Raw genomic sequence first — 19,103 nt, 5'->3', positions numbered from 1 at the left:
TGAAACCACTACTAGACCTTAGTCTTTGAAACATAGTCGGTCATTGGGAACTAACCATTGTCTTCCCTTCATCATCATTTATCCCGACTGAGTAGGGGATAGTGGCCACCAAGTTCTGTGTTGAGCAACATCTTTGGATCTGCCAGTTTTTGTCGCCCCACTACTTTTTCGGACCAAAGTCGCTCCAAATTAAACATCATAAAATTAAAGTCAACACCCCTCTATTTAGGGGCCAGTCCACTTTCATAAGAAATTAAGCAAAGCCCAAATTTTTGGAACCCCATTTCTTTAAAAAGGAAATATATACGTAATGTGGATATTGTTAAGTAATTTGGTTTTAAGGGCATACGGTGTGGTGTTCGATAAAGCCACTTTACCGAAATGGCAAAGAGTGGCAAACCAATGCCATCTTAAGTTTACCGATCAAACATTTGCCAATTCGGCGAGTGCTTGCCGTGCGGTGAAAGAAGTGTATGATAGAGATAGAGAGAGGGTAGTGTGGGGTGGGGTCCATTCCAATCTCAATCTCAATCAATTACACCTTTTTCCTTTTTTTTAAGTTTACCACTTCACCAAGTGTCTAACCATTGCCAACACTTTTCAGTTAAACACTTTTTACTAATTGACGTGGCGCAGTCTGATTGGTTGATTTTTTAGTTTGCCACTCTCAAGTGTTTAATCACTCCTTACACCCTAATGTCCTGAGTTTTATTGACAGAAATCTACAATTCTTGATATTGACGCAAAGCGGAAGCAAGCAAGTTAACAAGAGAGTATTCTTAAGGAAAAAATATAATTTCTGAATGATTCAAATATTACAAGAGGTATAGGTATTTTCTATTTTGGTAGGTTTGACAAATTTTCGAAATTGCAGACTGAAATGGAAATATTGAAATTATCATAGAGATAGATGCGTAAATTGATTCAACCAATGATTCACGTGTTTTGGGTTATGAAAAGCAAAGTACGAAGATTGCAAATTTGGGGGAAAACTTTGATTGACAAAATTGAAGCCCAATCAAGGAATTAGGGCCTGACAATCATTTGATCCGGATCGTCAAGACCTTTCCGTAGCTTGCTCTTGGGCCCTGTAAATCTAATCATAGCCCAAGTTATATCGTTGGTTGGGCCTTTTCTACCCCATTTTCCTTTATTAAGCTAGTCCAAGTAAGAGTCTGCCAACTCTTGGATTTATCAGACATTAAATTTTGCAAATGTGTAGATGTATGATGGTGTACTGATATGTATGATTTAAGTGATTTTTATTAAATTATAGTGCCGGAGAGTATACAATTTATTAACCTAATATAGGAGGTTTTAACTCAATTCAATTTGTGGTAACATCATAGTTTGGAATCCTATTTCAGAATCAAGAATTATATCTTTTTGGCACATTTTTGGTATATGTTATTAATGCACAAGACATGATCTACATTTGAAGTGTAGAGAATGTTAGTCATGTTACAACGTCTACTTCTATAACCTAGGATGAGTATTAGTGTTTTGAGTTTAGCATGTGCTGGATGATTGAGTTGAGATTTGATTTCTGCTTATTAGTAAATTACTAAAATCTTTGTTATTGGTGGGATTTACTGAATATGATGATAATGTTACTAAATGGCTATACTAATTTACTATCGGTCCAAGCCCGGATAAAACAACTCTGAATTTTTACTTTGTTTTGGAATGGTTGAGCCGCCCTGGCAATAACTGAACATCATCCGATACCGAATTGGAAGAAACAACGATTGAACCACTACCTTTCGACACTAAACGCCTTTCGCAGGGTAGGGGTAAAGGGGGTTGCGTTTAATAACCACTGCCCCCACCACCGATTGCACCACCGCCCTCCTCCCTAATCGGGTGCATATGTTTATTTCTGGTTTTACTTGGAGCTAATTAATGTAGGAATCCGTTCGTGTAAAATAAATAAAATTCCTTTTATTAACTTGAATTACACAACAATAACAGAATGAAAATGTAATACAGTACAATTACAACTGAAAAATGGAAAAAAACAAGAACAAGAAAATGAACAGAAACACTGTTCTTGGCCGAGGATTGTGTTAGACACGGGTCCCTTAAAACAAATTTCGTGTCTCCCAGGAGAACACGTTTGTTTCCAGGATACAACAGCCCGAAGCAGTTGCACTGCCGGTCTTGACTCCAACCCGAAGGTATACCTTGAAGCTTGAAAGAAAATGAAGAATTCTGCAGTGGAGAAAAGAGAGAGCTGGTAATTTTCGGTGTGTTGATTCTGCAGCTGGAACCTCCTATTTATACTGCAGGTCCAATTCGAAACTGAAAATGAATTAAGTGGGAGAATTAAACTGCATTAAACGTCTTTAATACACTTTAATTCGTTACTTAATTCTCAGTCAAACGCATTAACTTCGTCAGTTTCGAATGCTGAAACGTAACTGCACAACATTAACTGCCGCTGAAAGCTTTTGCGCGCGCGCGCGCAGGTCTGCACTTTCATGCGCGGTGCGTCCATTTGGCTCACTCCCATGCGCGCGTGCGCCACGTCACCTGGTAGCCTCTACGAGCACGCCACACAGTCGCGCCGTTTTGGCTCACTTTGGTGCGCCGTTCACGTCACCTCAGTGCCCATGCTCCATACGCCAGTGCGCGCCATCACGCCATGTGTACTCGCGCGCATGACAGCCATTCATGCGCCACTGCGCGCGGACCCACCAGGGTCATGCGCATGCATGCCACGTTACCAACCACCTGGTCCTTGCAGCTCTTGCTCCACCACGCACGCCGTCAAAAATACAAAGGAGGCTCTCAAGTGGCTCGCGGCGATGCGAAGTGCAAAGTGCGCCATCAAAGCGCCCCATTGCGCCTCATCGCCCACGCCACGCGCGCGCGCGTGTGCGAGTGCGAGTTAGGGTGCTCCGCACCCTTCGCGAGTACACTAGTGAGTGCTTCCATGAAACAATAAAGATGGAGAGTTCCCATTTAAATACCCCTTTAAGTTCCATCTCTCATCCGATGTGGGACAAGGTGCCACTTTCCCACTTTTTTCAGCATTCAAGTTTCAAACACCAAACTTTGAGCATCGATATCTCATTCATCTTAGCTCCGTTTTGGACGTGGTTTAGTTCGTTGCGAAGTCCTTCCAACGTAGAACACAAACCCACAAATAAATATATAAAACCCTCTCATTTTATTATATTTATTTCTAGTCTAAAATAGGAAAAAATCATTTTCCTATATTTGTGAAAAATGCTATTTCCACAAATTTCCAACAATCCCCCACATGAATAGAAATCGATCTATCAAATTTCAACGATACACGTTCAACAGTTGAGTATTGCAAGATAGGTAGGTGTAACCTTTGAACCTTCTTTTGTGAAGCATACTTAGCCTCCCAGGGTCTTGTAGACACGGTGTCTTTGAACAGTCCCCCATTTATGTAGGCGACAGTATACATTCACACAATACTCTCCCTAGTTGAGTCAAGTCCTCATGGTTGTGTCCGTTTATGGTCATGGAACACGTTCCTGGTTTTGCGAGAGCTCTAGGATTTGCGCCTTCCCACAAATCCATTCGAAGCGACCCCACTTCTCTCTAACATAGGTGATTCCTCTGAATCATTAAAAGCATCATGGTTAATTTGGATTTCCTCAAAATCCTTAACCTCAACATGCTTAACCTTTCCTTCATGTCACTGATTGGAATGGACTAGGAAGTATACAACTCCCTTTTTTAATTTTGGGGCACCCCCCACAATGACTCCCTTTGGGTTTATGATTAAGTTTGCCTATTGAACCTAGATCTTGGGATCTCCAGTCAACTAGGTTAGGTTTCCCTCATGTTCCCTTCATCTATGGGCTTTAGTCCCATTCCTCTTGACAACCTATACACCTTATCTATGCTTAAGCCTTTTGTTAACGGGTCCGCTATGTTCTCCATTGACCTAACATAGTCAACTGAGATCACACCCGTTGAGATAAGTTGTCGTACCGTGTTGTGTCTACGTCGAATGTGCCTTGATCTGCCATTGTACATTGCGCTTTGTGCTCTAACAAGCGCGGATTGATTGTCACAATGTATGCAAATCGTCGTCAACGGCTTTGGCCATCTTGAAATATCTTCCACAAATTGACGTAGCCACTCCGCCTCCTCCCCGCTTTTGTCTAAAGTGACGAATTCGGATTCCATCGTGGATCTAGTTATGACCGTTTGCTTGGAAGACTTCCAAGCTATAGCTGCGCCAACAAGTGTAAACACGTAACCACTTGTTGATCTGTGATCCTTTATATCCGATATCTAGTTCGCGTCAGTGTATCCTTCGATCACTGCTGGATCACGGGTATAGTGCAATCCATAGTTTGTCGTGTATCTTATGTATCTAAGCACCCTCGTGATAGCTTTCCAATGATCCTCGCTCGGATTACTAGTGTATCTACTTAGCCTGCTTACAGCATATGCTAAGTCGGGTCTAGTACATCTCATTAGATACATGAGACTACCAATGATCTTTGAGTACTCTAACTGAGAAACACTCTCGCCTCTATTCTTCCTTAAGCGTTGGGTATTATCAATTGGAGTTCGAGCTACACTCGTATCATCCGAATTGAATTTCCCAAGGATCTTGTCCACGTAGTGAGATTGACTCAACACAAGACCATTTTGGGTTCTAGTGATTTTAACTCCAAGAATCACATCCACGAGACCCATGTCTTTCATGTCAAACCTCGCTTTCAACATGTCTTTCGTTGAGTTGATCATGTTATCATCACTCCCAGTGATAAGCATATCATCTACATAAAGACATAAAATCACATAACCTCTTGGTGTGTCTTTAAAATAAACACACTTGTCGCACTCATTTATTTTGAAACCATTGTTAATCATGACATGATCAAACTTTTGGTGCCATTGTTTTGGAGCTTGCTTCAAGCCATACAAAGACTTGACCAATTTACATACTTTGCCCTTGTTACCTGGGGCGGAAAACCCTCGGGTTATTCCATGTAAATTTCTTCTTCTAAATCGTCATTTAGAAATGCGGTCTTTACATCCATTTGGTGAACTTCCAAATTTCATAGAGCCGCAATTGCAAGAACCAACCGTATAGATGTTATTCGCGTCACACGCGAGTAAGTATCAAAGTAGTCTAGACCCTCCTTTTGTCTAAATCCTTTGATTACTAATCTTTCCTTGTATTTATCAATACTTCCATCGGCTTTCATCTTCCTTTTGAATATCCAACGATATCCAAGTGGTTTACAACCGAGTGGAAGATCTACTAACTCCCAAGTATGGTTTTGCAATATAGAATCAATTTCATTCTTAATTGCTTCTTGCCATTGAGGTCCTTCCGCGGAGGTAACCGCTTCGCGGTAGGTATTGGGCTCACCCTCAACCATATAGCTCATGAAGTCTGGACCAAAGGATTTTTCAACTCTTTGTCGTTTACTTCGTCTAAGCTCACCCTCCTCGACCTCAGGTCGTTCATGAGTTTCATCTAACCTCGTAGAAAAACTCGGACCTGGTTCATCTACCCATGTAGATGAACTTGGACCTGGTTCATCTAACCATGTAGATGAACTTGGACCTGCTTCATCAGCCGCTGTTGATGTAGTCGCATGTGTTTGTCCTAATAAAGGAAACACATTTTCAAAATACGAGACGATGTTAGGATTTGCCTCTATGATAGTGTGTTTATGTGCATTGGGGTTCTTGGACTCATGTACAAGAAAACGATGCGCACTACTTTGATGTGCATATCTAATGAAAATGCAATCAACAGTTTTGGGTCCTATCCTAAGAGCCTTAGAAGGTAGTACAATCACCTTAGCTAGGCACCCCCACACTTTAAAGTATTTGTACGAAGGCTTCCTTTTTCTCCATAACTCATATGGAGTTTCGTCCCTATATTTCAAAGGTATCTTGTTCAACAGATAGTTTGCTGAGAGAATGGCATCCCTCCACATTTCTCGGTTCACTACCGAGCTTATCAACATGGCGTTCATCATTTCTTTCAATGTGCGGTTCTTACGTTCCGCAACGCCATTTGATTGTGGAGAATAAGGAGGTGTACACTCATGTACAATGCCACTTTTTGCGCATAAATCCGCAAAAGGTGCAACATATTCACCTCCCTGATCGCTTCTCAAAGCTTTTATCTTTTTTTTAAGTTGATTCTCAACTTCGTTTTTGTACAAGATAAACTTTTTTATTGCTTCGTCTTTACTCTTAAGTAAATACACGTAGCAATATTTCGTACAATCATCAATAAACGTGATGAAGTACTTATTTCCTCCACGCATAGGAACCGCTTTTAAATCACACACATCAGTATGAATTAAATCAAGGGGTTTGGTTATTCGTTCAACCGATTTAAACGATGATCTCGTAAGTTTGGATTCAATACATGTCTCGCATTTGTGATTGGACTCGATATGGAATGTTGGTATCAAGTTTAATTTAATTAAACGTCGTAATGAATTAAAATTACATGTCCTAGTCTACCATGCCAAACATTAGAAGACTCAATCATGTAAGTAGAAGTAGAAATTTCATTCAAACTTTTGTTTTGGTTTACAACCATTACATTCATTTTAAGCATACCATTAAGGGCATAGCCCTTTCCAACAAACATTCCACGTCTAGACAAAACAAAATTGTCCGATTCAAACACTAGACGAAATCCAAACTTGTTGAGCATCCATCCCGACACGAGATTCTTCCATATCTCTGGGACATAAAGCACATTTGTCAAGGTAAGCTCCTTGCCCGAAGTCATCTTCAAGACGACTGTGCCTTCCCACTTGATGCTTGCGGTTGCTTTATTCCCCATATAAAGCTTTTCTTCACCCGACGTTTCCTTGAATGTAGAGAAAAGAGCCTTGTCTCCACAAACATGGCGGGTTGCACCCGTGTCAACGAACCATCCTTTTGGGCTTTCACCCAACGCGTTGACTTCTTCAATCATAGCCGCTTCCTCGGTTATCATTGCAATGAGAGGCATACCATCCTCATCAACCATGTGCGCACGCTCACGCTTAGGTTTCTTGCATCGGTTAGCACGGTGCTCCGTCTCGTTACAATTGTAACAAGTACCTTGGAAAGGCGCAGACTTCTTTTTCACAGCCCCCTTTTTAGGTCCAAGGTTGTTAACCTTTGCTTTCCCTTTGTTGTTGTTTTTACCCTTGCCTTTATTACCCTTTGAGGATTCCCCAATTTCCACCATGTTTGCCTTAGCCGCAGCTTGCAAAATGGTGTCTTTTTGGGCCACCCTGTTGTCCTCTTCTATACGAAGACGGGCGACAAGTTCCTCAATTGTCATTTCCTTTCGCTTGTGTTTAAGATAATTCTTAAAATCCAACCAAGCAGGAGGTAATTAACGAGACCGTTCCAGGAATTCCTTGCCAACGAAGGCGGCTCCAAGGGCAGTGAATGATAGAGTTCCACAATAGAAAAAAAAGATCGGGTTTTAGGGTTTTTAGTTCTTTTAATTAAAAAAAAGGGGTATATTGGTGGTTTCATATGTTTAACAGAAATAATAACACCAGTAAGCGTCAAGAACTAAGCGTGTTACATGCTAGTAAACAATATCTACCAAACTTGTAATTTCTGAAAAGTTGAGAGTGGGGCGGACCTATATAGTGGTCAGGGTGGGTGGCCGCACCCCTTGAAAAAAAAATTAGTGTATATTTTAGGTAAAAAACCCGACCGCACCCCTTGAAAATATGGTTGAACACCTCATCCACACCCACAGCAAATAATTTCTGAGTCCGCCAAGACCAAACCGTAATCTGACCTTACCACATGGACCATCGGCAAAATAAGTAGAAAGCAAAGCAATTTATAAAATCACTTGTAACCAAGTGTACAATAAATCATAATCTTTTGGATAAACCACCATCAATGATTCCATTACAGTAAAAAAAAAACCTCAAGAAAACATGCAGTACAGTATATATTTGCATAAGGATTAACCTAACCGGTGTTCTGCATTCCAGCAGCAATCCCTTTCATGGTCAAGATGAGTGTGTCCTCCAAACCGGGTGCATAATCACTGGTCGGGTTCAGGTGGATAAGCTCATCCGCCGGTTTGCTTGTCTCGGCGTATTCTTTGGAAATATGAGGCCTTAATGTCACATGATAGTTTGGGTCACGGATCCGTTTTAGGGTATAAGCTTGGCATACGTTTAAGGTTGTGATGTACGAATCACGCAATCGAATTCTTTGTTTCAAGTAGGGATCACCTTCAAGAAGGTCCTTATGTCCAGCAATCTGAAACCCCGAAAAGACACCGATTAGCATAAATATTTAGAGGTGGTGGTTTCGACCAATTAGCATAATAAAATAATAATTGTACCTTGAGAAGATAATCTTTGGTTTCTTCATAGTTTCCTCTCAAAGATTCTCCAAACGACCACAGATCTTCGGAAACAAGGAGCTTGTCATTCAGGGCAGCGATGCCCGGGTCTCCTTTAGCAAACACCATTTCAACTAAATCAATGGTGACCCTAAAGAAAGGCCATGTTCTGTACATTTCTTGAAGCATGTGAAGATTCTTGCTGTCTTTTTTAATCGCGTGTTTGAATGCCGCCCCAAACCCGAGCCACACTGGGAGATGGAACCGCGTTTGAGTCCATGCAAAGATCCATGGAATCGCTCTCAGTGATTCAATGCCACCGCTCGGTTTTCTTTTTGATGGCCGACTTCCGATGTTCATACGCCCGTACTCCAGTTCCGGTGTTGCCTGCAGATATAGAGAAAGGTCAGCTGATTTTGACCCATTTACTTAAAAATCAGTAACTATAAATATACTCACAAGGCGGAAATACTCGACAAAACGTGGTTCCTTGAACACAATAGAACGGTACTGCTCAGTTGCAACAACGGCCATCTCGTCCATAAGTTCACGCCACTCGGGCCTTGGTGAGATCGGTGGGTTCATCCCATGCTCAAGTGTGGCCGCACAAAACCTCTGAAGTGTTCTAAAACACAAATGTTCCTCACCAAAAGATTGCTCTATGACCTCACCCTGAACCGTGACTCTTAACGACCCATGAATGGTGTCTGGTGGTTGAGACAGGATAGCCAGATGGGTGGGCCCACCACCTCTACCGACGGTCCCACCACGCCCATGAAACATAACAAGTTTGACTCCGAACTCTTTCGCAACTTTAATAATATCTTCTTGAGCTTTGTAAAGCTGCCACGCAGCTGAAAACCGGCCTGCGTCTTTTCCCGAATCGGAGTACCCGATCATGACTTCTTGTTTACCGTCGATTCGGTTCTTATACCACTCGATCGAGAAAAGGCGGGCCATGGCTGCTGGGGCCGCCTCCAGGTCAGCAAGTTTTTCAAAAAGGGGGACAACACGTAACGGTTGTTTTACATGGCATTCGCGTTGAAGAAGTTCAACAGCAAGGACATCAGAAGGTGATGTGGCCATTGAGATGATGTAAGCACCGAAACAGTCGGATGGGAGTTCTGCTAGAACATTAAACGTGTCTAAAACATCCTGAACTTCCTCGGTTTTGGGGAGGTCTGAGCCGAAAAGAGGACGTTTTCCACTGAGTTCAGCTAGAAGCCATTCTTGGCGTTTTTCTTCTGACCATTCACGGTAGGATCCGATTTCTAAATGTTGAGTGATTGCATCAAGGACATCCGTGTGGCGCTCGGATTCTTGTCTTATATCAAGTTTAACAAGTGATAGTCCAAATGTAGACACTTGTCTTAGAAAATCAAGAAGGCTTCCATCAGCTATCACACGGTCTCCACACGCACATAGTGATCTGTAGCATAGCTCCAGTGGTTCCAAGAACTGTGAAATTTTATAAAACAAAATAATTACAGAGAGTGTAACAAAAGTTTTCATTAGAGGCAAAGCATCGGGGTAACAAGTCAAAACGGGTATTTTTGTTCAGAAGTTTTACAGTTTTTATAAATAATAAGTATGTCAATTGTGATTAGGAATATTATATCTTTTAATCACTATATACTCTCTCTAGATGGATTACAAGGTTCTATGACAAGGAATACATTTTGGACAATTTTCGACCCATTTGACCAAATTTCCTTTTTAGATCTATTTTATTCAAGTATTTAACCCATTTGACCTGTTAGAAATAAAACATAACCTGACTTGACCCATTTACAAATGGGTCAAAATGTCATCAGGGTTTAAGACAAGTAGAATTGTGTAAGTAGGGAAAGGGATTAGAGGTTTAGTGTTTTTTTTTTAATTTTTTTTTTTTGTGTGTGCGTGTGTAACGGCATGGAGGTTCAAGTAGCAGGTCAAAATGTATATTTATTGATGCTGGTCAAATCTCGTTTTTGTCCAAAATAATTACAAGTTTTAAAAATAAACACTATGGTGAAATTTGATTACAAAAGTAACCTTATTATAATCAATATAGTGATACACTACTTATTAAAGTGAATTAGCAGGTTTTATGTATCAAAAAAATTCGACAATACACTTTGGGCAATTATCCACCTCTTTCGTTTATAGCTAATTTTTTATTTTATTTATTTATTTATTTTATTTTTTTGCACTTTCTCAGTTTGACCTGCTAGAAATAAAAGATAACCTCAATTGACCCATTCATAAATGGGTCGAAATTGCCATTTAGGATTTAGAAAAATTATTGGTAATTGGTAATACCTCTTCAACGTTGGTATAAACAGCTTCCTCCGGGATGTCAGATATCCCATGGGCTAGTATATGGCGAGCACGTTCACGTGTATTATATAATCTGTCCCTTACATCGCTAAGAATCACCCTATAAGGTTCAGTTGGAGGAACCCGTTTCCAGAACTCTGAAAACATATCATGTCATTATTTTGTCTATTTTTATCTTAGAACTAATCCAAAACACCATTAACATTAACAAATACCTATGTAGTGCTTCACATCACTCCTTGCTGTTCTATATATTTCTTCTGCTCGAACACGTAGTTCATCAGTACAACGCCACATGGACATCTAAAAAAGGAAATGTCTGTTAAGATCCATATCCGATACGTATGAGTACATACATCCTAGAATAAGTATTTTAAGATACCTCAAACATTAGATCCTCTATCTGAGAAAAGTACATATTTGCAGCCATCATTCTGGCTAGCAAACAAACATCCCTCGTTACCTCAGGAGTTACCCTCGGATTGCCTGCATTTTAAGCCAAAAGTAAATTGTATTAAATTACTAATGACATTCTTTTCCTAACTTAAGTGTATAACATAGCTTAAAGTTACCATCACGGTCGCCACCCATCCATGAAGAGAACTGAATAAGAGGGGCATTATACGGAACACGTTCGTTAATCCCAATATTCTTTAGAGCGGTGTCAACACGCCGTAAGAATTTCGGAACACCCTTCCAGATTGTTTCATGGAAGTAACTCATTCCTGCTCTCATTTCATCTTGTGGTGTTGGTGCGGTCCTCCTGATTTCATCCGTACGGAAAGCGGCTTGAATCTACATATTACATCAAGTCATTAATAACAATGTTAATGCATCTTCAAAATAACAAGATTTTTAATCACTGATACTTACTTCTCTATGCAAAGCCTCATCTAGTTCTTGCTTATCATCAGGAGTGATGTCTTTGGCATATAACTGGGCCAGACAGTCGCGAATCCTGCAAAGATAATTTTAATGTTGACTAAGCAGTCAAAACCGGATGAGTACACAGTATACAGGATTGAATGGTATACCTTCCATGCTTTTGAAGCAAAGATCGGCGGACAGATTGAGTTGGATGAGCAGTCAAAACCAAGTCAACTGTTTGATTCTTGAGAGCATCAAAGACCTGTTCAGGGGACTTGTTAAGCTTATGCACAAGTTTCTTGAGAGTTTCTTCAATGTCTGATTCGGTTGTTGCATTAGCCTCATCAGCAAAGTCACCTTTCTTCAGTTTGATTCTTCGACGGTAAGCAATCTGAACTTCCTCAGCCAGATTGGCTAAGCTAAGCATGTGAGCAAAAGCTTTTGCAATGACAATGGAGTCCCCGGGGTCTAAACTTGTCAACAAACTTCCGAGCTCCTCCAGCTTCTTCGGGTCACGCTTTCCTTCATATTCAGCAGAAAGCTCATAGCATTCTTGAACCTAGACATTGACAAGCTTACACGGTTGGTTATCAGCAACATGTATAGCACTAGAGTTCATGAGAGCTTGTAAACAAACTAGCCCGCAAACGTACCCAAATGTACTTGGTTTATTTTATTTTTTTTTATTTTTTGCTTCAATATATTTCAAGTGCATTAACGACTTGTATACCATGCGCTTTAATGACTTTTACATCACATTATATTTTTACTTACAGTCGTGTTATGATTTTACATCGAGATAGTTTGTAAACGGGCAACAAGCTGCGCCGCTACCCCTTTTTTAATAGCAAAACTAAGCCTTTTAAAAACGAGGTCCATAGATCTCGGGTCATAAGAAAACCAAAAGTATCAAAAGCAAATGGGATAAACACGTGTTGGTTGTCAAGGCACGCTTTCTCATGTTTGGTCACTTTACTTTTTTATAAAATACTTATAGTTTATATAACTTATTTTACTAACAAGTATTGATTTGTTATATGATAAGCTAACTATATTATTAAAAATAATCTAATATGGTATAGAATTTTAAATGATTATTATAAATATATGTAAAAAGGGTGGATACGTACGGATTGGTAAGGATAATTGTCTTATTTTTTAAAGGTGCATTTAGCCATTTAAACTATGTAAGTTAGTTAATAATTCCACTGAGACATTTTATCACAGTTGATATGATCAATCAAAAGAACAAACCATCGTCTGTATGAACTAAAACCGAACAAGAATTCGAGTAATCATACCGCTTCCTTAAGATCTTCCCCATGTAAATCCTGAAGAATGTCAAGAAACTTATCCAAAAGCAAAGCATCATACTCAATAAGCTTATCATCCTCAGACACTTTCCCAGGAACCAAAAGCCTCAACTGAGCATCAATAGATGCCAATTTCTCCAAATTTCGAGTAGCCATTACACACACCACACTTCAATTTTCCTTAATCCTGAATAATTAAACAAAAACAAACCCATTTTAGTAAATATTGCCCAACTGAATTTAAGCAAACATTTATATAGTTTTAGATAACCTGAAGATGAGATTTGCTGAGTGGTGAGAGTTGAGTAAATTGATTGGGGGTTGGGTATTTATAGATGAAGTATCAAGTCTGTGAGTAAACTTCAGGCTTTAATTATTGGAATTTTTTTGTAGATATTGTTATTTTATTATTAAATTAAGTTTAATCAGTCTTTTTCTTTCTTTTCTTATTTTATTTATTAATTTTTTAAAGTTTATTTCATAAAAAAAAAAAAGAACATGATTGGTCGAAAACTGAAATATCGAATATTTCACTTCCTCGTCATCGTCGGCTTTCGTTTGAAAAAAAAAACGCAAGTAATCATTTGTTGCTCTATAAACTTTAATTATGAATTTATAAAGCTAATGAGTTCTAGTTTGGGAGGAGGTAATTCTGTAGTCTTGTAAAGATTATAGATCGGAGTCTCACTTAATGCAATACTTTCCAGGTGGGATAGAGGTTTTGCAGGACATGAGTGGCTTTTTGCCAATGGCCTTGCCTAGGCGGTCGTGCTTAAATAATATTCGTTGGCTGTTCAAAAAACAAATTATGAATTTACAAAACAATTTATATATAGGTTCATTTAGAGCTTTTTTTCTAACGACAAATTTTATTCCATACCAAATATTTACGAACTTTCCCAACAAGCAGCTAGGATAAGTCATGTTACAACATACATCCCATCTTACTCACCCAACATAGAAAGTTATAACATATACGTTTTAGAAACTAAACAAGACACACTTTTCCCAATCCATATGTGTTGCTTTGCCTGATTTTTTTATCCAAAAGAAATTTGTGGACTGATTTTCTCCTAGCAGTAAATCAATGTGTACCCGCTTGCCCGAGAACACAAGGTCATTTCGGCTCTTCCAATTTACCCAACAAGCTATAAAAAAGCACTACTTGAACCGCCTTTCGCTTAGTCTGATCATTTCCAGCATTCTTGTGAATCTTTAAGAGAAAACAAAAAATATGGAGGGATTTTGCAGCATTCGTTAACTTTTTCCATACCACAACCGCCACATAGCATGAGGTGCGTTGTTTCTTCATTCCTATTACATAACGTGCATACAGTAGATCCTTGGAAATCTTTCGTCTATGTAGACCTACTATCGTAGGTAGCCAGTCTTGTTCCGCACGCCATCTGAATATGTTGATCTTCTTTGGTACTCATTTTACCCATTGGAAGGGGTAGAAAGGAACCGTAAATTCATACATCTGGAAATTATTGACATGCTGTTAGCACATCATTAAGCTGGCCCGTTTCCTGAATTTTCTGATTCACTTGTAGGTAGCCTCCTCCACTCTCCCATCCATTCTAAAATAAAGAATGGTTGATCACCAATCCATTTCTATAACTCCTTTTATTAGACGACCAACCTGAATGTTGAGATTGCATAGCTCCTTCCCACCTTGAAAATTGCATTCCATACTCCGTATACTTCTGCTTTCATAGGAAACATATGACCATGTTCTCGGTTGAGAGTATATCGCTAATATAACCCGTTTCTATAGTTTCCTTTCCTCATTTTTGAATCTCCACCACCATTTTACTAATAAACTTACATTCATATCACGAAGACCTGACGTGTTACGAGTTGACATAGTTATTTTTTCAAATTCAAGGAATATTTAATGTCAAAACTCTAACTGGATGGTTATGTTATGTCAAAATGTAAAAACTGGAAGATAAAAACCGGCATATTATATATTTAAAGTAAAATTGTTTTATACATAAATAGCTTTAAAGTAATTAACAAACTTGCTTAAATGAGTCGTGTCTATGTTAATGCATGAATATGAGAGTCGTATTCAAGCGTCTATGTCAATGCATGAATAGGGAGTCATATCTATGTTCACAAGTTCTACGTATGATTTTCAGGTTTATGTCGACGTAAAAAAATTTTGAGTTCGTGTCAGAATTTACTCGCTAACCGGTGGTGAATATATATTATTGTACGTGTTATACTACTCATTTATCAGTATATATGCATATAACATGTATAAAAAAAGATTTGAATAAAATGACAAAAAAAAAAAAAAAAAGTTGTTGGATTCATCTTTTATTGATGATTTTGTTTGCTTTAGTGTGTAAGTACGGCTCTACGAACACACCTCGGTCAAGTGGCAAGAACGCATGCCTTTTCGTGATATGAAAGATCCAATTTTGCTTTCCAACTCAATTTCTTCACGATTTTTTCCACAAAATGTTTTCTTCTTTTAATTTCTCTCCACAAAAAATAGTCTCAATATGGTCCTCGCATATTTTTTTCTATTCAACAAAAAGAAAGATTCGAATAAAAAATAAGATGCTTGTGCCTTGGTGTGTCATGTTTAAAATGTAAATAAAACAAGTAAAAAATAACTCAGAAAAATATAGAACGTTAAATTTATTTATAAAACAAAGGTAACATTCATCTACATATATATTGGATTTACATACTATTTTTATTTTACTATTGTATAAAAATAAATTGGGTTATTGGATTTTATCACACCTCCAACTATCGAGCCGCTGCCACCCCCAACTAACATTTTGACGCCCGACACCTCTAACTTGACTTTTAGTCTGTGCTGACACCACTCTGCTAACAGAACACTAACACTGTTAGCGTTTAATCGTACGTGTCAATCCCTGTCCTACGTGGACTTAATGACATGGCGATTACGGGCTTGACACGTAGGATTAAACACTAACAGTGTTAGTGTTCTGTTAACAGAGTGGTGCCAACACGGACTGAAAGTCAAGTTGGAGGTGTCGGGCGTCAAAGTTTAGTTGGGGGTGGCAGCGGCGCCGGCGAATGGTCGATAGTTGAGGGTGATAAAATCCAATAACCCAAATAAATTTATATAAATAAATATTGGAAATTATAAAATAACAATCTAATATATGATACCTTCTATCAATAAGTTAGAAAATACGTGTTTCTTATACTTGTTTTTATTTAGTGAATTACAAAATATAGTAGCATAAAAAGGTAAGATTGTTAAATAGTTTTATGTGTATTAAAAAAAGATATTATAAGATATAAAAATACAACTTTATGTTTGTTTTGAAGACATTAGGGTGGGAGTCGGGGAAGATGTCAAAACCAAAAAGAAACCTGTCAAAATCAAAAAGCCCATCAAAATCAATAAAACGGGTCCTCTAAAAGATGAGATCCCAGAGGTTAACCGTTAACCCAGTGACAACACAAATGTCACATGAAACCACTGTTGCTACTTCCCCACAGCAGTTAGAAACATCTTAGCCCATCATCCAAACTCTTCATGTATCCTCATAAAAGGATCATGTTGTAAGCACAGGGACACCACATCATGAAGCAGATCTTTCATATGAGAGTATGCTTAAAAGCCCCTCTCCCAGGGCAATGTTGTTTTCTACACCACAACTCTCTCCCCAAATTCCACCAACCATATTACCACTGTTTAAAGCAATTGACATTCAGGTCCAAAGCAGTCCCCCTCACCAACACATTACTGAGAGTATAATTCCAATAATGACTGTGTCTGACCCTGTTCAATCTGCTATCCCACAAAAAGTTGAGGAGGCTACACCCTTTGAGTTTTACGAAACTCATGGTGGTAGTTCAAGTGGAGCAGCTACTACAAATGTTGAATCCACTGATTTACATTTGAACAGCAGTTTCATTTCTAAGACTCCCTTGAAGCCAACCACTGTTTAGGTTACAACAGTAACCTCTGTTGCAGTGGGAAGTCCCTAGAACCAAGAAAAAGGGGCATTTGTTTATGATGATATGGAGTCTTCTCCTGTTATCAAAACAAATACAACCACCTCTGGTGGGAATTTAGATGATCCTTTTAAGGTAGGTGATGAATTAAGATACAAGGAATTGACGGATAGAATGTCTTCAGTTGAAAACATTGTTGGAGAAATGAAACAAATGATGAAACAGATGTTGGAGGCTTCTAAAAGTCAGCCCAGCCATCAGCAAATCACCCAAGAGCTATGGAATTCTGTTCAACTAATCCTTGCTGCTCAAAGGGAATTAGCTGAACTCAACCACAACAAGCATATGGCATTGATTAGAGTCATGGTTGAGGCTAGATATAATGATACTCAGACAGATATCAGAGGTAACAAAGAATCCCTGCAAAAGCTTACTAGCTCTTCCCCTGCACCTGTTTTTGAAAAGGATGATGAAGATGATGCCAAGGGGGGGGGGAGACTCATTGAGAAAGTTGGAGCCTAATCCTAAAGTAAAACCAAAGGGCCAACAAAAACAAAAGCCAGGGTCTGCCAAAGAAACTTCTACTAAAACATCAGAAAAATCAGATGTTGGAAAGAAAAGGGGAATTGATGAGACCCTCAACATCCAAATTGATGGGGAGATTTTAGCAAAGCAGAAGAAGCATGATACAGAAAAGAGCAAAGCCTACAACTGGAAGAAAGAACAGGAGGAAAAGATGAAAAGAGAAAACATTAGTACTTCACTAAGAAGGAAGTCTTTCAGAAATAATAGACCACCAATAACCACCTTTCCCAAAACATCTGCTGCTCTTAAAAGGCCTGTATCCTCTGCTTCACCAAAAACAAAACCTTCACCTCAAAAACCACCACAAAAGAAGCAGAAAATAGCTTCAAAACCAATATCCTCACCCATCAAACCAACAGATGTTGATGCAACAAAAGCATCAGCAGATGTTAGGCCAACAGCTGTTGAGACACATGTTGTCTCAGCGGATGTTAGCCAATCCACTACTACCATCAATTTCAACACACCACCATCAACACAACGATCACATACACCTCAAAGATTCCCTTCACAACCACCTTCTTTATCTAAACCACCTTCTCCATCAAAAGTTCCTCCACCACCCAAATTTGTTTATTTACGCAAAAGAAAATTTGTTGTGCATGATGATGATAAGGAGATTCCATCACCAATCCCTTTATCATCTGTTCCATCCAAACCACTCCACCCTCATCATCTCCACTTATAAATCCACTTCACAATCCACCCAGTGGTTACAGGCCAATAGTTGTTCAATATCCTCTAGAACTGTTTGCAGTTCAAAGTGAAATGGAATCTTTTTACAATATAGAGGATCCATCCAAAAGAACCTTCACATCTCTCTATGGCTTCAGAAAACCTCAGAACATTGATGAGTATTTGAAAATGAAAGCAAAACAAGCAGAGGTTACAGCCAGAATAGAAAGCGAAGGGTTAGGTGACAACAAATACCAAGGTCTACTATCACATGGGCTTGACAAAGTCAGAAAACTTGAAGACTTTGCTAAAGACCTTAGTAAGTCCATGTCTGAGCGGCCATTGGATGTAATGCTCTGCTTTTTAATACTTTCTATACTTGGAAACCCTTGCTTGTAATCCTATTTTTGGAAACTTTGTACTCTTGAAATCGTTCGTTCGTTGTAATCAATGTAAAATCCGAGATTTGAATCATAATGAAATTCATATTCTCGTTACGTTTATGTTATATACGTCCTATACATGCTCATACGTTCAAAAACATTATTCGTGTGACACTTTATTCATATTTTGTGCTAAAACGTCAAACTTGCAAACTTGTAAACTATATGCTAAACTTATACAATTTCGATGCTTATTTACGACACATATACGTGTTTATACTTTTTATATTGGTAATATGAAATACTTACATTCCATACCCTTAAACATGCTTCTAGTGCCTAAAATATCCTAAAATGTGCTTAAAACATGTAAAAAGGGAAGTCTAGGGGCTGAATTGTAAATAAACCAAACTCAGCTCACCTGGGGAGAGTCACGGCCCGCGAGAAAAATGGGCTCAGCCTCGCGGCCCGCAAGAGCAGCTCAACTCGCAGAACTTTGATCAGCCGCGATTTTGAGCGGGATTTGGTGTTTGGTTTGAGTTTTAAACATGTTCTAGCATTTAATTCTTCACCAAACTCAACCCTAATCTTCCCCTATATAATCCAAGCTTCCTCCAAGCCATTGTCACTTTACAAACTCTCAAAAACACTCTCAAATCTCCCTCTAAT

At 38.9% G+C, this 19,103-nt stretch overlaps 2 protein-coding genes across 2 annotated transcripts; one reads left to right on the top strand and one right to left on the bottom strand.

Annotated features, from left to right (window-relative positions):
- Positions 1 to 7,806: 7,806 nt before the first annotated feature.
- On the bottom strand, positions 7,807 to 13,239 carry LOC110912914 (phosphoenolpyruvate carboxylase 1). Its single transcript, XM_022157747.2, has 11 exons — positions 13,109 to 13,239; positions 12,826 to 13,024; positions 11,692 to 12,083; positions 11,531 to 11,615; positions 11,230 to 11,452; positions 11,040 to 11,143; positions 10,873 to 10,960; positions 10,640 to 10,794; positions 8,798 to 9,796; positions 8,339 to 8,725; positions 7,807 to 8,253 (listed from the first exon to the last, which is right to left on the bottom strand). The coding sequence occupies exons 2-11, from the start codon at positions 12,991 to 12,993 to the stop codon at positions 7,957 to 7,959; spliced, it is 2,898 nt and encodes a 965-aa protein (XP_022013439.1). The 5' UTR covers positions 12,994 to 13,024; positions 13,109 to 13,239; the 3' UTR covers positions 7,807 to 7,956.
- A 3,618-nt stretch (positions 13,240 to 16,857) lies between these two features.
- LOC110914583 (pollen-specific leucine-rich repeat extensin-like protein 1) lies at positions 16,858 to 18,064 on the top strand. Its single transcript, XM_022159373.1, has 2 exons — positions 16,858 to 17,244; positions 17,333 to 18,064. The coding sequence occupies exons 1-2, from the start codon at positions 16,858 to 16,860 to the stop codon at positions 18,062 to 18,064; spliced, it is 1,119 nt and encodes a 372-aa protein (XP_022015065.1).
- The last annotated feature ends 1,039 nt before the right edge of the window (positions 18,065 to 19,103 follow it).

This window comes from Helianthus annuus, chromosome 15, assembly GCF_002127325.2.
Source record: "Helianthus annuus cultivar XRQ/B chromosome 15, HanXRQr2.0-SUNRISE, whole genome shotgun sequence".
NCBI lineage: Eukaryota > Viridiplantae > Streptophyta > Magnoliopsida > Asterales > Asteraceae > Helianthus > Helianthus annuus.
The sequence above is the reverse complement of the archived record's forward strand: the minus strand, read 5'-3'. Positions and strand labels throughout refer to the sequence as shown.

What these genes read in the sequence shown, in the direction of transcription:
- LOC110912914 (XM_022157747.2), bottom strand. Translation starts at nt 12,993, where the DNA reads ATGGCTACTCGAAATTTGGAGAAATTGGCATCTATTGATGCTCAGTTG. An exon ending in GATGGGTGGCGACCGTGATG is followed by an intron (nt 11,144 to 11,229) that starts GTAACTTTAAGC and finishes CTTAAAATGCAG; the next exon opens with GCAATCCGAGGGTAACTCCT. An exon ending in CCAAAGATTATCTTCTCAAG is followed by an intron (nt 8,254 to 8,338) that starts GTACAATTATTA and finishes TCGGGGTTTCAG; the next exon opens with ATTGCTGGACATAAGGACCT.
- LOC110914583 (XM_022159373.1), top strand. Translation starts at nt 16,858, where the DNA reads ATGGAGTCTTCTCCTGTTATCAAAACAAATACAACCACCTCTGGTGGG. An exon ending in CTAGCTCTTCCCCTGCACCT is followed by an intron (nt 17,245 to 17,332) that starts GTTTTTGAAAAG and finishes GTAAAACCAAAG; the next exon opens with GGCCAACAAAAACAAAAGCC.